This window comes from Lissotriton vulgaris, chromosome 9 (assembly GCF_964263255.1).
Source record: "Lissotriton vulgaris chromosome 9, aLisVul1.2, whole genome shotgun sequence".
Classification (NCBI taxonomy): Eukaryota; Metazoa; Chordata; class Amphibia; order Caudata; family Salamandridae; genus Lissotriton; species Lissotriton vulgaris.
Window position 1 is genome coordinate 992,069,409 of NC_141697.1, and position 17,757 is coordinate 992,087,165.

At 50.1% G+C, this 17,757-nt stretch overlaps 1 protein-coding gene across 4 annotated transcripts in view; it reads right to left on the minus strand.

The window, feature by feature from the left end:
• Positions 1 to 13,619: 13,619 nt before the first annotated feature.
• Positions 13,620 to 17,757, minus strand: part of SAMD4B (sterile alpha motif domain containing 4B) — a 1,107,967-nt gene continuing 1,103,829 nt past the window's right edge. For 3 of the 4 annotated variants that reach the window (XM_086938873.1, XM_086938871.1, XM_086938870.1), the window contains one exon: positions 13,620 to 17,402. In XM_086938873.1, the coding sequence (XP_086794999.1) occupies positions 17,374 to 17,402 (29 nt within the window). In that variant the 3' untranslated portion in view covers positions 13,620 to 17,373. The remainder of the gene's footprint in view (positions 17,403 to 17,757) is intronic. The other variant, XM_086938872.1, reaches the window with a different exon arrangement.

A 17,757-nucleotide genomic window follows, 5' to 3' on the forward strand; every position in this document is an offset into this window, starting at 1 on the left:
TGTGCCAATTGCGTCACCACCCCCCTCCCGAGGTCTATGGTGTGATAGAATCTCACCTGTCAAGTGCATTTTAATTTTTGCGTGGTCTCCAAAATTGCGAGTACCTATCATTTTGTTGCACTTTTTTGACATAACTTTTTACTTTCACGTCCTTTGGTAGGGTGGGCCTTAGCGTGTCCATACCGCCGGGGGTTAGGTCCTGACGAATGCCAGGTAAATTAACACCAACATTGGCAGACACATGTTGACCAGCACGTAACGCTATAGGAAACAAGCCATTCAATCTATTTGGCTCAGTTTTCCTACACATTTTAATATGTCTTATTGATCAGGCAATAAAGGAATTTTTTGATACAATTAAGGCATTTTTAACCTCACCACTTACACTTCCTTTATTCACCTATACAACCACCTAGCCACTCACGACTTCACATTACCCGCTCCGCAGTAAATCTGGCGTTGAAGCACACTGGGGTGGCACTCGGCCACTCCCAGAGTGGCCCAATGATGAAGCATGTCACCGACTAGGTCGGTGAGTGAGGGCTTTCTATAACACCAAATGGGTGTTGTTTTTCTCTTAGTGCTCTGAATCGTGCCTTACCGATGAGCTACAAACACTCTTTTGTTGTTGTTTTTGCGGTTTAAGGACCTCAGTGAGAAGAAGGTTAGTCTTCACGGCCGCGACGGGGAGCTCAAGGCCCAAGGCCTTGGCCGCCCTCATCAAAACCACACTAAGTTGCCCCCTCCTCCGTAGCCACGGTAGGAGGCGAGACAAAGCCAGTGTCTGGCGAGGTGTCCAGACCACTGGCATCCCCAAGTCCACCTGTCCAGTCCTCTTGAGACAGACCCCTCCCAATACTCCTCATCACCCATCTCCTGATAATCAGGGTTGTCAAACGATGGGGCTGGTTCATAAAAGTGAAACTCCCCAAGCGGCGTCGAAAGCGGCGCCCAGCGGCGCCGTTCCGACGCCTTAACCGGATCGAGGGGAGCATTGGGGACGGCGCCGCCCGAGGACGGCGCCGGAGGGGACACCTGAGGGACCGGCACCTGTGAGGTGGTTAGGTCAACCGGAGACGACCCGGATCCTGAAGCGGATCCAGAGGGGCCCTGCGGCGCCGGGCCTGAAGACGCCGGCGTCGTCAGGGCCAAAGCACCCAACGGCATCGGGGCCGAAGCACCCGACCAGCTAGGGCCCTCAGACGGGTCCGCTGGGCCCGAAGGCGCCACAAGCCCGTCGGAGAAGCGAGGGACCTCATGGCCATGTGAAAGCGCTCGATCTCCTCCGGCGTCGCGTTGTGCCCAGGAACTGGAGGGTGTGGGGCAGGCCGCGACGCCCGCGACTCCGACGGAGCCGCATGGGCGGTGTCAGCAGAACCCCCAGCCATGTCGGGGGGAGTCAGAAGAGCGATGACGTCTCTTCGACTTCTTGTGCTTACCTGACGACGACTTTGACCCGGAGGAGTGATGTCTACTCCCGGAGCTGTGATGGCTCCTACCCCGCGACCTGTCCCTCTACCTCCGTTGGGACCGGGACCTCTTGCGGCACGGGGCCGACTGCCGGAGTTCAAGTCGCTTGCGGGACTGCTCCCGCAAGCGCAAAGCCCGCATCCGCCACCTGCCCTGATGCACCAGAAGGATGCAGGAGGCCATCAGCCCCAGAAGCCGCTGCGTCAACCTGACTGAGACTCGGGATAAAGGCTGAAAGATTGGAATCAGAGCCTGAATATCCCGAACCTGCTGTTCGGGAGGATAAACCAGAAACTGCGCAAGTCTAGAACCGCTCCGATGAAGAGGAGCTTCTGAGAGGGACACAGGTGTGACTTCGGCACATTGATGGAGAACCCCAGCAGTTCAGCTGTAGTCTGGAGGTGGCTGGCGACTGTCTAGGGCGAGACCGCGTTTAAATACCAGTCGTCGAGGTAGGGGAAGACTGAAAACCCTAACCTGCGCAGATGAGCTCCGACCACCGCCATCACTTTCGTGAACACCCTTGCGGCTCTGGTAAGGCTGAAGGGGAGCACGGTAAACTGAAAGTGCTCGTGGCCTACCGTGAACCGCAGGTAACGCCGGTGGGCCGGCAGGACGGGGATATGAAAATAAGCGTCCTGCAAGTCCAACGCTACCATCCAGTCTCCCGGGTCCAGGGCAGCTAAGACCTGAGGCAGTGTCAGCATCTTGAACTTCTCCATCCAGAGGAAGCCGTTGACGTTCCGCAGGTCCAAGATAGGGCGTAGGCCCCCTTTACTCTTCTTGGGTACCAGAAAGTAGTGGGAGTAACAACCACACCCTACATCTGGCCCAGGAACGCGCTCGATGGCCCCCTTGACCAAGAGGGCCGTAACTTCCTCTTGCAGAAGACTGAAGTAATCCCCCGACACGCGGTGGTACTGCGGTGGCATGGCTGGAGGGTCGCCTCGAAGGGGAGGGAGTAGCCCCTTTGGACGATTTGCAGCACCCACCTGTCCGATGTGACAGTGCGCCAGTGGAGGTGGTGATGGTAAACCCTGCCCCTCACTGGCGTCACATGGGCCTGAAAGCTCGGACTAGGAGGGTTTTGAGGTGGATGCTGCAGGGGCAGGTGTGGACTGGCCTCGCCGTTGTCCCCGCACGCGGCAACAGCGGTTTCCACGTCCTCCACCACGCTGGATGGTAGTCTGCGGCCCGCGGCTGGCAGGACGTGTGGGGGCACCCCTTCCTTGGCCACGAAAGGAGCGAAAAGCAGCTGGTTGCAGGTGCGGTGCCGAGAGGCCCAAGGACTTGGCCGTAGCCCTTGAGTCCTTAAAGCGCTCTAGCGCATGGTCTGCCTTGTCGCCAAAGAGGCGACGGCCATCAAATGGCATGTCCATAAGCGTGTTCTGGACATCAGCCAAAAAGTTGGCGGACCTCAACCAGGCATGGCGACGAATCGCCACAGTCGTTGCCATCGCTCTGCCCAGTGAGTCCGTGGTATCCAGTCCACACCGGATGGAATACTGCGCTGCATCTCGACCCTCCGCAAGGGCTTGGGCGAGTTTAGTCCGGAACCCTCCAGACATTGTGGCAGCACGTCCGCGTCCCACAGAGAGTGGGTGTAACGGCCCAAGAGGCACGCAGTGTTGCCTGACCGCAACCCCAAACTCAGGGAGAATACCTTTTTCCTGTATTGCTCATATCTCTTGGATTCCCGATCGCGGGGAGCCGTCGGAAATGCGGTCTGGGAGTTAGAGGCCTGGATGACCAGGCTCGTGGGGTGGGTGGACAGGAAGCAAGGGTCGCCCGGAGCCGGGCAGTGGCGCCTGGCCACGTTCTTATCTACAGGCGGACCTGTAGCAAGCTTGGACCAATTGCCCAGAAGAACGTCTGACAATGCCTCATTAAAAGGCAGCAGAGGCTCGGCCGGTTTAAGGACCTCAGTGAGGAGGTTAATCTTCACGGCCGCGATGGGGAGCTCAAGGCCCAAGGCCTTGGCAGCCCTTGGCAGCCCGTGTTAGCACCACGCTATAGTCAGCCCCCGCCTCCATAGCCACGGTAGGAGGGGAGATAAAACCAGTGTCGGGCGAAGTGTCCAGACCACTGGCCTCCCCAAGCTCACCTGTCCAGTCCTGAGAAGACTGGCACTCACGGGCCAGAGGGTCCTCGGACCCCTCCCAGTCCCCCTCGCCACCCATCTCCTGATACTCCAGGTCAAAGGATGGGGCCGGGTCATAGAAATAGAAATCTCCCATCGGCTTCGAGAGCGGCGCCGCTCCGACGCCGGACCCGAATCGAGGATAGGACCAGGGACGTCGTCGTCCTGGGACGGCGCCGGAGGCGACACCCTGGGGGCCGGTGCCGGCGAGGTCATAAGGCGACGACCCGGATCCAGCAGGCCCTGCGGTGTCGGCACCAAAGTCGCCGACGGCGCCGGGGCCAAAGCACCAGATGACGCCGGGGCCAAAGCACCCGGCCCACTGGGGGACCCAGTCGGGGCCGCTGGGCCCAAAGGTGCCATTGAACCCGACGGAGGAGCGAGCGACCTCATGGCCATGAGGAAGATGCCGATCTCCTCGGGCGTCGCGTTCTCCCCATGGACCGGCGGGTATGGAGCGTCGGGGGAAGTCAAAAGAGCGATGACGCCTCTTCGCCTTCTTGTGCCTCTTACCTGAGGACTTCGAGCCCGAAGACTGGTGACGACTCCCGGAGCTATGATGACTCCGACCCCACGACCGGTCCCTCGACCTCCTTGCGGACCGGGACCTCGAGCGGCGCAGGGCTGAGTGCCGGAGCTCGAGTCCCTTGCGGGAACGCTCCCGTCTAGCCTTGGACGTCAGGGCCCGGCAGTCGGAGCAGGACTTGTCGTCGTGGTCGGGGACCAGACAGTGAAGGCACCGCCGATGGGGGTCGGTAAGCGACATCAGTCAGTTGCAGTCGACGCAGGGTTTGAACCCGGGCATCCCTACTGGCACCGTCAGAGTCGATAGACTTCGAAAAATGATCAAAAGGGATCGAAAAAGTTAGTCAAAAATTGACTAAGGGTACAACTTTTTCCGGATCTGCGCTTGTTGGCGCGGAAAAAAGAAGAACCGACGTCAGCGCACGAGGGCGGCGTCTAAGTACTCTGGCGACGTCATCCCGGCGCCGCCGCCAACGGACGGGGAGCCGCAGACAACGCCTACCGACGCGCAAGGGTACTGCTACGCAAATGTTTCCGGATCAAGTCTGATGGCTGGGGAAATTCTAAGGTAAGGAATCTAATACTAACCTGTTTCTTTCAGATTGTTTGTTACTCCCCATCGGCTTCAAAATAATAATGTAATTAATAAAAATTCCCATCACATGTACCTCATGCAATTTGGCAATTTTTTCTTTCACTCCACAGCTCCGTTTTAGCGGACGCGAATGCCTTGAGCCAATCATTGGTTTCCCTACTGGACATTAATTTCAAGAACATTTTCCCTTATCTCCTGATGGCACCCTACAAGGTCCTTCTTAATGTGCCTAGGACCACGTATGCCTGCCCCAGACACATAATGCATCCTTCACCTACCTGCACAGATCCGTTTTTTACCTTTCACCACTGCCAATGCACACAAGGGCAGTGGTACTACTAAATTGTGACTACACCTATTTAGTTAAATTTAACACATACAAATGCCTGAGTCTTTGAAGGCACATTGACTTTTTGGTTTGTTTTCCTTACCACCCCATTGTTTGATATTGAAACAAATACATTTCTGATAAACTGTCCATTGACCATCATACATAGGTATCATGGCATCCTTATTGTATTATATGTTTATATGATTTTTGTGAGGGATCACTGTTCCGTTTCAAATACTTCGAACCCCTGGTCCCTCTACATCCATGGGTTTCCCTTGTTCTTTATAAACATCTCTTAGACAGGCATGAAGTTGGGCGGAAAGTGCTCCTGTTTCAGATGTTAACAAGATAATGATTTGGTCCTCAGGGTATGATACAGTTGAGAAATGGTGCCCAGTTATAGTGTCTGCCAAATGCTGTGGGGCTTAATGAGGATCCCTGAGGTACCCCATAGTCCAGGGATAGAGTATCTTAGCAGAAAGATTCTTCACATACTTGAAAGCTTCTTTTCCTTAGGAATGAAGCTAACCAATTGAGAGCAGTGCCCTTGATTTCCATCTCTTCCAAACTTTCAATGAGACTAGGGTGGGATACTGTGTCAAACGCGACAATTCGGTCTAAGAATAGGACCACCACTATGCCATTTGATTCTAGGATTCTTTTAAGCTCATCAGTCACAGATAACTATTCTGTTTCCGTGCAGTTTCCTGCTCGGAACCCCATTTGGGTTGGATGGAGAAATCCCTGACCCTCTAGGAATGTAGAGAGGGTGTATTGTTCACAAATTTCTCTACGACTTTACTAAGGCCTGAAAGAAGGTAGTTGGGTCTATAGCTTTCTGCTAATGAAGGATCTAGAGTCTGCTTTTTCAGGAGTGTTTTTAGAATTGCATGTTTCCATGCCGGGGGCACCACATCAGTTTCTAGTAAGTGATTAAGTATATTGGCAAGGCCGGGCAGATAGAATTTTCCACCTTTGAGGAGGATGTTGGGGGCGCAAAGTCCAGTCGGTATCCTGATGTGATTGAAGAATGCTTTTGAAGGCTTCTGTTTTTATTTTGGTAAAAGTTGACAGATTCTCTTTCAGCTCTGTCTGACGAGTTGGGGGCATCTCTGGACTAAACAGCACACATGCTGTTGACTTTTTATCGAAAACAAGTTGCCAACATATTACATCTGGCTTTAGAGGCTATTAGGCCAGCTTTAGACCTTCCTAAATGTGTGAACAATTTTGAGGAGCTACTTTGATGATTTGGCTGCATTTTCAATTTTTGCACTTAAAAAGGAGATGCTAACCTTCCTTATGGCATAGTAATATTTTTATTTACTAAGTTCTTATACATTATTTTACTGGCTGTATCATAATGTTTCCTCCAGTTTCTTGCTTTTCTTTTGAATTTCGTTTTCAGGGCTGAGAGCTCTTCTGAGAACCATGGAGCAGGCGTTTGAGTGCAGGAGTTTTTCTGTACTCTCAGAGATTATCTGCTCTTGCAATTTCTCTATCCATTTTTCTAAGGCAAAATGCTTTTCCACTATCACTCGTGAAAATACAGGGACCAAGCTAGATAGGGTGGATTCACAAATATACTTTTTTAATTTCGCCTCGCTTCTGCAGGGCCTGGACTGCCGAGTGTGCAAAAGTTTGGTTGCAACTTTGTTGAGATGAAAAGGGAACAAGTAGTGATCTGACCAGCACAGAGGAAAAGGAGTTGCTAGTCTTAGGTCTGGTATATGTGAGAAAATGGGGTCGAGTAGGTGCCCTTTTTTGTGCATGGGCAGCGGCACTCTGAGTGAGCTGAATGTCCTCCAAGTCCCAAATTAGTTTTTTTGTATTGGTGCACTTTGAATTTTCAAGTGTAGTTTGAGATTTCCCATAATTATAGAATTAGCTTTTTGCATACTTTGTTCGGCCACTACACCAGGCAATGCCTGTCACAACGGGGATGGTGGTCCGAGAAGGAGTGGGGGCGGGGTGAGGGGGCGGCGTGATGTATTAATTTCCCCAGACAGAGTGAATGTGTGGGAAAGCTCAATTACGAATGGGAGATGTTTGCACCAAGGTATGGGAACAGAGGAAAATTTACCCTTTATGGATAATGGCCACCCCACCCCCTACTTTGTTTTGTCGGTCAGCATGTGCTATAGTATAGTCTTGTGGGGGTGACCGTGACGTCTGAGGTGGAGTCATTCCTCTTTCAGCCAGGGAAGAGGCCTGCAATTGAGCTAGGTAGAAGCTCCACTTTGGGTTTTCTTCTTTATTTTGAGCCACTTCATCTTTTTGTGTACTTTTCTCTGGACTCCGTAATTGTTAATTACAAAATTTACATAAGGGGTTGACAGTGTGTGAAATGTGTTTGAGGTCCACGCTATGGGTGCAGTCCATCCCTAGTGGTGGTTGTAGCTGACAGAGTTCTTACCTAGAGTAAGCTATAGGGGGGCAAGGGTTCTGGCCCCTGGCCCGGTTGCAGATGGGTTTGCCTTTGACGGGCCTGCTGCGCACATGGGTCCCGAGGATTATTAAGTATTGAACCAGGACAAAACTACTTTAGTGCTAACTATAATGGTGTCATAGCCACCTCAGCAAAGCCTGGTGCTGAGCACGGCCAGTGAAAGGGCAATGTGCAGTAGGTTTAAAATTTGAATCACCATTTTAAAACTGTTTTAAAACCCGCCTTGATTGAGCGTTTCTTTCCAAATATTACCCTTGCTTCGGTTTGCTACATGCGGTCAGAACAGACACTGCGTCCGAGTCCTCGGCTCATTACATATTAAGACAGGACAAAACAACTATAGTGCTAACTATAATGGAGTCGTAGTCACCTCCCCAAAGCCTGGCACTAACCACGGCCAGTGAAAATGCAATGTGCAGTAGGTTAAAAATTTGCAACACAATGTTAAAACTATGTTAAAACAGTTGCAAAATCACCCTTGATGAGTGTTTCCTTCGTAGTATTACCCTTGCTTCGGTTTGCAAAATGCAGTCAGAACAGACTAAAAATACAATGCAAGAGTGACATACTGCAGAAAGGACACTAGATTTGGGGCATATTGTGATTTTCAGGCACATAGCCCATAACTATCTTTAGGGGTTTGACTTAATACACGCCTTTCCCAGTCGTAATGTATCTCGATCGCATTGACTGAAGAAGGAATATGCAACTTACAAGAAAGCATCTGTTCTTGGCATGAAGGGCTGCTGACATTCATATCTGTGCATAGATCGCCGCCTAGTTTTGGGTCCGGATGATTGCACATTGTTGTCCTGGAAGAGTCTTCGAAGTATCACGAGATAGGGGGCTCCTCCCCTGGACTACAGTGCGCATGGGCATCCTCTCCATCCCCAGATTGTTTTTCGCCATTGTGGCAGAGATGGAGTGTCATACTGAAAGTGATGACCATGCCTGAAAATGCTTCTGAGAGCTGCAGCTGCGACAGGCACCGGGGAGGAGGGCGGGCGATATGAATGTCAGCAGCCCTTCATGCCAAGAACAGATGCATACTGGTAAGTAGCATATTCCGTTCGAGGCATGAGGGCTGCTGAATTCATATCTGTGCATAGAATAAATAGCACTTTCCTCCTTACTTGCGGGTGCCCGTGTCAGCTGCAGCAGTCTGAAAGAGAGTCCTGAGAACAGCCTGACCTACAGCAGCTTGCTGTTTGGAGTGTACATCTACGGAGTAGTGTTTGGTGAATGTATGTATAGTGGTCCATGTGGCTGCTCTACATCGGTCCTCTAGAGGAATATTACCCAGGAAAGCCATGGAGGCCCCCAATTTGCGTGTGGAATGCGCTCTAGGGGGGAACTGTTAGTGTGCGTTTAGCTTTCTGATAACATATCTGGATACATTTAACAATCCACCTGGCTATACCTGATTTGGAGATGGGGTTGCCTTTATGTTGTGGAGAGAATGCAACGAATAGCTGTTTAGTCTTTCGAAAGTCTTTTGTCCTGTCGATGTAATACAGGAGAGCTCTTTTGACATCTAAGGTGTGCAGTGCTCTGTCTGCCACTGAATCTGGGTTAGGAAAGAAAACGGGCAGTTCTATATTTTGATTGATGTGGAACTGCGAAATTACTTTTGGCATGAATTTAGGGTTGGTGCGAAGCACCACTCTATTCGCATGGATTTGCAGGTAGGGTTCCTGAATTGTGAGGGCTTGCAGCTCACTGACCCTCCGCAGGGATGTAATAGCTATCAGGAAGGCCACCTTCCAGGTGAGGAACTGTATGTCACAGGAATGGAGTGGCTCGAAGGGTGGCCCCATGAGTCTGGTGAGAACGATATTTAAGTTCCAGACTGGTGAAGGGGGGTGTCTGGGAGGGATCACTCTTTTAAGGCCTTCCAAGAAGGCTTTAATGGCAGGTACCCTAAAAACGGAAAGGTGTTGCCTGTTTTGAAGGTAAGCGGCTATGGCCGCCAGATGGATCCTGATAGAACTGTACGCCAGGTTGCATCGGTACAGATGCAACAAGTAACATATGATGTTTTGCGTAGATGCGTCCAACGGGTTAATGTTATTGTTGGAGCAGTAAATAACAAACCGCTTCCATTTGGCCGCATAGCAGGCCCTGGTAGTTGGTCACCTTGCCTCCTTGATGTCCATACACTCAGGAGGCAAGTTCAGGTATCCAAACTCTATGACCTCAGGAGCCAAACCGCAAGGCTCAGCTGTTGTTGATCTGGGTGCTGAATGTCGCCATGGCTCTGCGTGAGGAGGCTGGGAGTGAGGTGCAGCCGCTGGTGAGGCACCACTGAAAGTTCCAGGAACGTGGTGTACCAAGCCTGCCGTGCCCACGTTGGAGCAACCAGGATGAGTGTCATGGAGTGCTGTCGCAGTTTGCGCGCCACCAGAGGTATGAGGGGGGCTGGCGGAAAAGCGTACGCAAATCTGCCTGACCAGTTCATCCATATCGCATTGCCCTGAGACTGCGGGTGTGGGAACCTGGCGGCAAAGTTTGGGCATTTTGCGTTCTCGCTTGTAGCGAACAGGTCGATGTCTGGATGACCCCACTGCTGGAAGTACGGATGGAGAACCGACGGGTGGATCTCCCACTCGTGCATCCGATGACTGTGCCTGCTGAGCAGGTCCGCCATCTGGTTGTTGACACCTGGGAGATGCTCCGCCATGAGGAAGATGTTCCTCTGAATGGCCCACTTCCTGCTTCTGGATGTAATACATGGCGGTCATGTTGTCCGTCCGGACTAACACGACCTTGTTGCACAGGTGCAACTTGAATGCTCTCAGTGCCATGAAGATCGCCATGAGTTCTAACACATTGATATGCATCCTCTGCTGTTGTGCAGTCCATAGCCCCTGCACCGTGTAGTGGAGGACATGCCCCCCCCAACCCTGGAGAGATACGTCCGTCGTTAGCACTATTTGTGGGACAGGCTCCTGGAACGGTCGTCCCCTGCAAAGGTTTTTTGGGTTCCACCAATGCAGAGAGTTGTAAGCACGACCGGTCACCAACACTAGGTCTTTTAGATGTCCATGAGCCTGGTTCCACTGACGGGCTAAGCATTCTTGGAGGGGTCGCATGTGCAGCCATGCGTGGCGTCGCATCATCACGCTAGTATTGATTGCCCTTGCTGCAGTGTCCGCTGCGTCCAGTGCGCACTTGATGGACGCATTGGAGATCAGTTTACCCTCTGGTATAACTATTTCCGCAGCCTCTCTGTACATATCAGGCATGTGCTGCATTAATTGTTCTAGGGTGTCGTAGTGCGCCCCGTCGTACCCAGCCAACAGGGCCTGTGTATTGGCTATTCTCCAAGTGTTAGCGGCCTGCGCCGCCACCCGCTTCCCCGACGCCTCAAAGATTTTGGACTCTTTGTCCGGAGGGGGAGCGTCTCCCGTTGATTGAGAGTTAGCCCTTTTGCGCGCGTTAGCCACCACCAGGGAGTCCAAGGGGAGCTGTCCTTTGATGTAGTTGGGGTCCACTGGAGCAGGCCTGTATTTCTTGTCGATCCGTGGATTGATAACCCTGGCTTTTGTTGGCTCCTTGAAAATGGCTGTGGCATGTTTGAGGACCCCTTTAAGCATGGGCAGAGTTTTGGTGGAGCGTTCAGATGTGAAGAAGGTGTCGAATAAGAAGTCTTCATCCACTGGCTCAGCATGCATTTCGACGTCATGTTTGAGGGCTGCGCGCTCTATCAATGCATTGAACGCTGCAGTGTCCTCAGTTGGAGATTGTTTGACATTGTAGGACAGAGTCCGGGGCGGTATGGGGGTTATCAGGGTCATCGCCTTGATCCGCTGCCCCTGACCATTGATTGGAGACATCCAGAACAGTGTCAGTATTGTAAGTGAAGCCCATTTGGCTGTAGTCCGCAGTTAAGTCTTCCTCACTTTGTGTTGGAGAATGAACAGTATGGTGCGAGTAGTCCTGAAGAGGTTCAACAAGAACCGGAGAGGTGAAGGAGACCATCTTCTTTTTGAGGGGAATTTTGTAGCCCACCAAAGGATGTTCAGGCGCGATCTTCCGCTTGTGGACGGTAAGCCTGCCCGACTCAGAGTCAATAAACAGTTTTGTCTGGTTGTCGTAAGAAGGCTCATGATAGACAACCTGTGCATGTGAGGATACCGTTGTCACCTTGGAAGCCTCTTGAGTCTTTTGACGTGCAGTGGGCGGAAGGCCAAACTTAAGTGGCGTCGATTCAGCCTGCTTCGAACCGGAACCGTCGCCTGAGTAGGCCGCTCGCTTGAGCGCGTCGAATCGACCTCCTTGCGCGGTGCGCCTCCGACTTTGGGCATCGACGATAATTTCGGAGCGTCCTTGGCTGTGGCTTCGACCCTCTTCGCCAGCCCAGGCTTGAGTCCCGAGAGGGGTGGCTGGAGACCTTTCCCGAGAGGAAGTCCCTTGCCCTTCTCGCTATGTTTGGTAGTGGACGCAGGCACCGGCGCCGTGGCCTTCGAGGCGACGGTCTTGGTAGCAGAGCCCTGCTTCGGAGTCCCAGTGTTGGCGCCGACGGGTATCTTCGGCGTCGAAGGATCGACGACAACCTTTGAGGCGGGCGTCGACGTCGAACCGACCACCATCTTGAGCAGTTTCGGTTTCGATTTCTCCTCCCTCTGTTTCGGTTTCGATTTCACGGAATCGACCGATGGCTCCTTTGAAAGGGTCTTAGCCTGGCTATGACGCGGGGCTGTAGACCGAAAGGATGGATCTTGGCTAAGGCCTTTCGGCGATGCCTCGACCGGAGCCGGAGCGGGCTGAATGTTAATGATAGGCCCTGGAGCTGCGGGCGGACTCGGTTCACCACCGGAGTCGTCGTCAACGGCCGCAAGGGCCTGATCGTCGTCCCCTACCTCGACGACATCTTGGTCGTGGCCGAACTCCTCGTCTGGCTCGTCCACTTAGAAATTGGAGTCTTGTTCCGACGCCGGTTCCGACATTTCGGGAACGTCATCTTCTGCCTCATCCTCATCTTGGAAGAGTTCCTCGTCCCCAGCATCGAAGATGTTCGCAGGCGCTGGAGTCGACTGTTGGGCCGACTGCCTCGCCGAAGTTTAATAGTCTTCTTTGATCAGAACCTCGAGCAGGCGAAACATTTTGACTCGTCGTGGTCGGGGGACAAACAGGTGTTGCACACTGGGTGCACATCTAAGTTCGAATATTTTGAATTACACACAGGACACCGCTTAAACGGGGTCCGTTCCATCGTCGATGTAGTCTGGGCCTGAGTCGTCGAGAGAATCTTTTTTTCGACGCCGATCGAAGAACCGAAAGGGCCAGGCACCGAACAATACAATACCGACGCTAAGAAGGCCTTTTGGCCTTAGGAACAGAAGAGTACAAGTTAAGTAACTGAAGTAAGAGATTAGACATCCGAACCCAATGGCGGAAAAAAACAATCTGGGGATGGAGAGGATGCCCATGCGCACTGTAGTCCAGGGGAGGAGCCACCTATCTCGTGATACTTCGAAGACTCTTCCAGGACAACAATGTACAATCATCCGGACCCAACACTAGGCGGCGATCTATGCACAGATATGAATTCAGCAGCCCTCATGCCTCGAACACATAGCTAAACATTTCTCAATGATACAGAGACCAGTATGACCAGGTTTCCCCTCTCAGTAATTATAGCGGTGTGCATTATTGTTGCCCTCTAACCTTTATGTAATTACTGAGATGTGTGTTTCAATTAAAGTTATTTTCTTTGTAGCTACAAGAATAGGCTGGAAAACGGCTTAATAATGGTCATATCTTGCACTTGAGTTTTAAGTTTCTGCATTGTCACCTTTCTGGGTAAGCCTCAGACTGCTGGACTTCAATAACCCTGGCAGCAAATAACTAAATTCCTGTACTTAGAGCTCAGGTTTGGGTCCAACAGTAAGGTAAAGCACTAGAAAACCACTGGTAAAAAACTCCCATTGTTATAATTAGAGACCAGCAGCGCCTGTTTGCCATGGGATTCCTGAACAAGCATGCATGCTTAAGAAGTAAAGAAAAATACAAGCATTCATGGATAAACGAATATAGTCAGAACCAACAGTAGGGAAAGAGGGGGCTTGACTCATCCATGCCACAGGAAAAAAACGCTGACACTCAATTTGTGTTTTTTGTTTTTTAATAATGTACTCATGGTTACCAGCCATAGTCATAACAAAAGTTATTCATAATAAAATGTATCTAAAATAACATTTCTATCTGTGAGAGGAGAGGCATGTTTCTAAGCTAGAAATAAATAGTTGTTACTATAGGGTAAATACTTTGGAAAAGATCAAAAGGGCCTGTCTTGTAAGGGGTGGGAGAGAGTTGCACAGTGCTGGTTTGAGTTGTGCCCACACCCCCATCTCCTACTGGGCTCTGCTGGGGAGGCTGAATCCTTGAGGCCAGCTACCATAGGCACATCTTGGAAGGTTATTACCTTTCCACCCCCTTCCAAGTGCTCCAGTAGAGCAGCAAAAGACTGAAAACCCTAGTAGGATTCAGATCTGCTTCAAGGTGAAGATTGTATAGACTACAGGTTTGTAGGTGCATCCTGGGGGCTCAATTCTTTTGATTCCTACAGAGTGTCACCAGACTCCCACTGTGTCTCTTAGGCATTGCTACCCTTGCACAGAAGGTAACTTGTATGTAGTGTTTTACAATGTTTAGAAGGCAGTAAGAAAGACAGGGTTTATTCCTTCTTTGGGGTGAGAGCTAGAGACAAATTTACACTCCCTAAGCTCATGTGCATCAAAATTACACTCTGCCAGCGACCACTTCCTTCCAACTGACTTAGTCCTATACCAGTAGGTACTTCATCTAGGTCTATAATGGGCAGCAGCACCTGCCCTCAATGGCTAGGGTGATCCTTTGCTCAATGGACCAAATCATCTCTCCTAACAAGGTGTATGCGCTTCTACTCAACCATTTGAGGATCCACAGGTAGGAGAAACCCTCTTCTATAACACCACGAGGCAGCAGAGAATCTGAACCTACGTACGCAAAATCAACGCCTCTCAATTCATCCAAACAACTTCCTCAACACTTTCTATATACAATTCTGATTGGATGCACGGGAATAGGACCTGCTTCAATTCCTGGCTTCCAGACTACCGGGAGGGTAGGGGGGGTGGAGGGGGTTTGGAGTAGGGGATTACCCAATAATAGCACTAAGTACGTTTCCTGGACAGAGGATTATGAGGCTAGCATTTGCTGTTCACCTAAAAGGGGGTGGGATGGAGTACAAGGAAATAGCACCTTCACTGGTTCCTTTAGGTATGGGGTGCTTTGCACGGATGCTTTTGGGAACTGGGTGCTTTGCACCTACTGAGTCAGCTCTGATTTATGCTATTCACGATGCATGGAAGAAAAGCATTCTTGGTATGGCAGAAACCTACACTTTTAGTTAAAAACGGGAAGGCATGTACTGGAATAGGATGTGCTCCATAAAGTGCTGCATGGGAGCAACACCTGCTATCGCTCCCAAAGAGAAGCGTTGGCTTGAATAACCTCTTGCTCATTTCCCAAAAAACAGCGATCCATACGAGTACCGGTTCAGCTTTCTAGAAGGTGGGAGGGATGGGGAATGGGCGCGTTTGGCTGCGGAGGAGGGCGCAAAACAAAATGCACAAGAAATCAGTCTACCTTTTTCATGAAGTTGGACATACACAGTTTCCTGCAAGAATGGTTGAATGGGAACTACACCTGCTCCATCGTTTCCCAGACTTAATGCATGCTTCAGTTTGTGATAAGGGGATGAGTGAGAAAAGGAAAGGTACTATTAACTTAAAAGTGCACTGATGTAAAGGAATAGCACTTGCTGGATTTAGGGGACTTTAGAAGTCACAACAAAATAGGGTAAGAACTTTACTCATAAATCTTCAAAGATCAGAAACAGTAAAAAACAAAAAAAAGCACACGAAAAGGATGTCCATTCCTTAATGCTGAACTGGAGAAAATCCGTTCCCCACCACGCCCCTCCCACCCGAATCACTGGGCATTTACCATAAATTCATGCACCTTCCAATACTCCACTTATTCTCTGTTACTTCTGTTCACAATAACTTAACAGGGTTGGGGAGAGTTTTCCTGAACAGATTAACATAGTTGTTGCTCACCTAGCTTCCAAAAATATAACAGCCCCAGAATCCCAGTGTAGCCCAACTTAAATGTCCTTATGCTCAAAAGAAGAGGAAATGCGTTGTACTTTTCTATTTTACAACAATGGGTATGTTTTCTTTTTTAACACTTGATACGAATTTACTTCCCCCCCCCCCCCCCACTCCCTCGCCCACGCACCCCAAAGAAAAACAGAGGTGAAAGAGATAAATAGGAAGCCGGCTCCCTGGTTCTCTCTTTGCCTCTCTGGCTGCAGAAGGATCATTGTCTCACTGGCATCAGTGCAGTGTGAAAACTGTACCCAAAACAGCTCCCCTTACCCTCCCTCATGGAGGGGGCAAAGCGACTCCTACTCCACAAACTTTCTATCTTAACCAAAACCTTACAATTCACTTGTTCAGGTTGGTTGCACACCAATGGTTGGCAATGCTCGACTTCAGTCCAAAGTTTTCTGAAACCTACCACTGCCACAAGGTCAGAGGGCATAATTGGAGAGTGCTTTGCCATGTCCGCTTAGTAAGCCATTACACCATGCAACAGTGACTGAGAAATGAAGACTTTACTATGGGATGGAAAATAATTTACAGAGCAGACACTTCAGCTGTGAAAGACTACATTGGGTTAGGGGACATGCTATGCTTTGGGATGGTGTCCCATCCTTTCCTGACAATAGGCAGATCTGGAGGAAGCCACTGGATTTCCCTTACTCCATAGAAAATAGAATTTGGTGATTCTAGAGCTTCCGTCACAAGGTGATCCTGGAACACTTACTAATGGACTCTTCGACCAAGCCACTTGCTGCCGAAGTCACAGTATCCATAGTGTAGTAGGAGTGCTGAAGCATGGCAACAAACCATGTCTCATGCTTTGTTTTACACTGCTATAACCCCGTTTTTGCTACTCTTGTCACAGTGGCGGTGTGAGTGAGGTCTTGCTTCCCGGGTTTTTTTGGGGAGTGGGCGAGTAAAGAGTCCTTTGAGGCCACTGTGTGCTGGCTCCGGGACGGGGTGAGACTCCTCACAGAATTCTCGGATGCCAACTAAAAGGTGCAGCCATTTCTAGTAGAAGTGCTATGTCCAGCGCTCTCTGAATAGACTAATAGGCATTGGCACCATATGAAATTCCCATATACTTCACAATGGCGGCATTCAGTCACTCCACTCCACTACTTTGGTTCTTCGGTCTGCAGTTATGCACCTGTGGCTGATGTATCCCTTCACTGGTTGAACCAGCTGTAACCCAAGATGGAGGTGCAACGAGGATACTTCCCAGGTGCCAGCCCGAGGTATCCTTCCCAATCTCCAAATAAACCATCAGTGTCCATAGGAAAATGTAAATGTGCCGGCATCAGTCTCTTTGCAACCGGAGATTCTGGCAGAGGGAAGCAAAGCCGCACAGAGGGGAGGGTCAGAGGAAGCCTGCACCCCCCATTTTCCATTCAAAGCCCTATATGCTCAGCTTTGCTTTCACTCCCCTCTTGTCGCATGCAGACTTTGCAAAGCGCCATTTCTTGCTTTTAACATTAAACTGTAATAATTCTGGCTTTGTGTATTTCAATATTAAACCATAGTTAAAAGTATAATAAAGTAGAAAAATATGAGAACATATAGATGGTGGATTGTAGTGACATCCCTTGCTGGATCCTTCCCCCTTCCATGTGGAGGAGTTATGGGGATGAACGCCCACTGTTCTTGAGGGACAACTGGAAGATGTCCCAAAGTCTTTAACAAAGCAGCTTGCTTGGAGAGGGAGCCAAGTCAGATGGTTGAGGTCTTGTCTGTTCCATCTGTCACAAGAGAAATAAGAAGTCAGAACTTTATTTGATGGAACAAAAAGAAAAAAAATATATAATTAATTATTCGATTTCATTTAAAATCATAAAAGCAGAATTTAATACAACCAGAGAGGTAATTAAAATCATTGAACTTTTGTACTAATGTAAAATATTACACAGCAATGTTAATATAAAATCGAAAATTGATAGTGCAGCAGCTCCCTATAACTTCCAGTGAGCCCAAGGCTACCAGCCTGAGGTCTGTGAATGAGACATCTAATGCGTAAGAATTTAGCCAGCCGCTCACAGTACATCATAGCAAAGCCAGCAAGTAGCAAATTATGCCGTAACATAAGTAAAGAGTAAC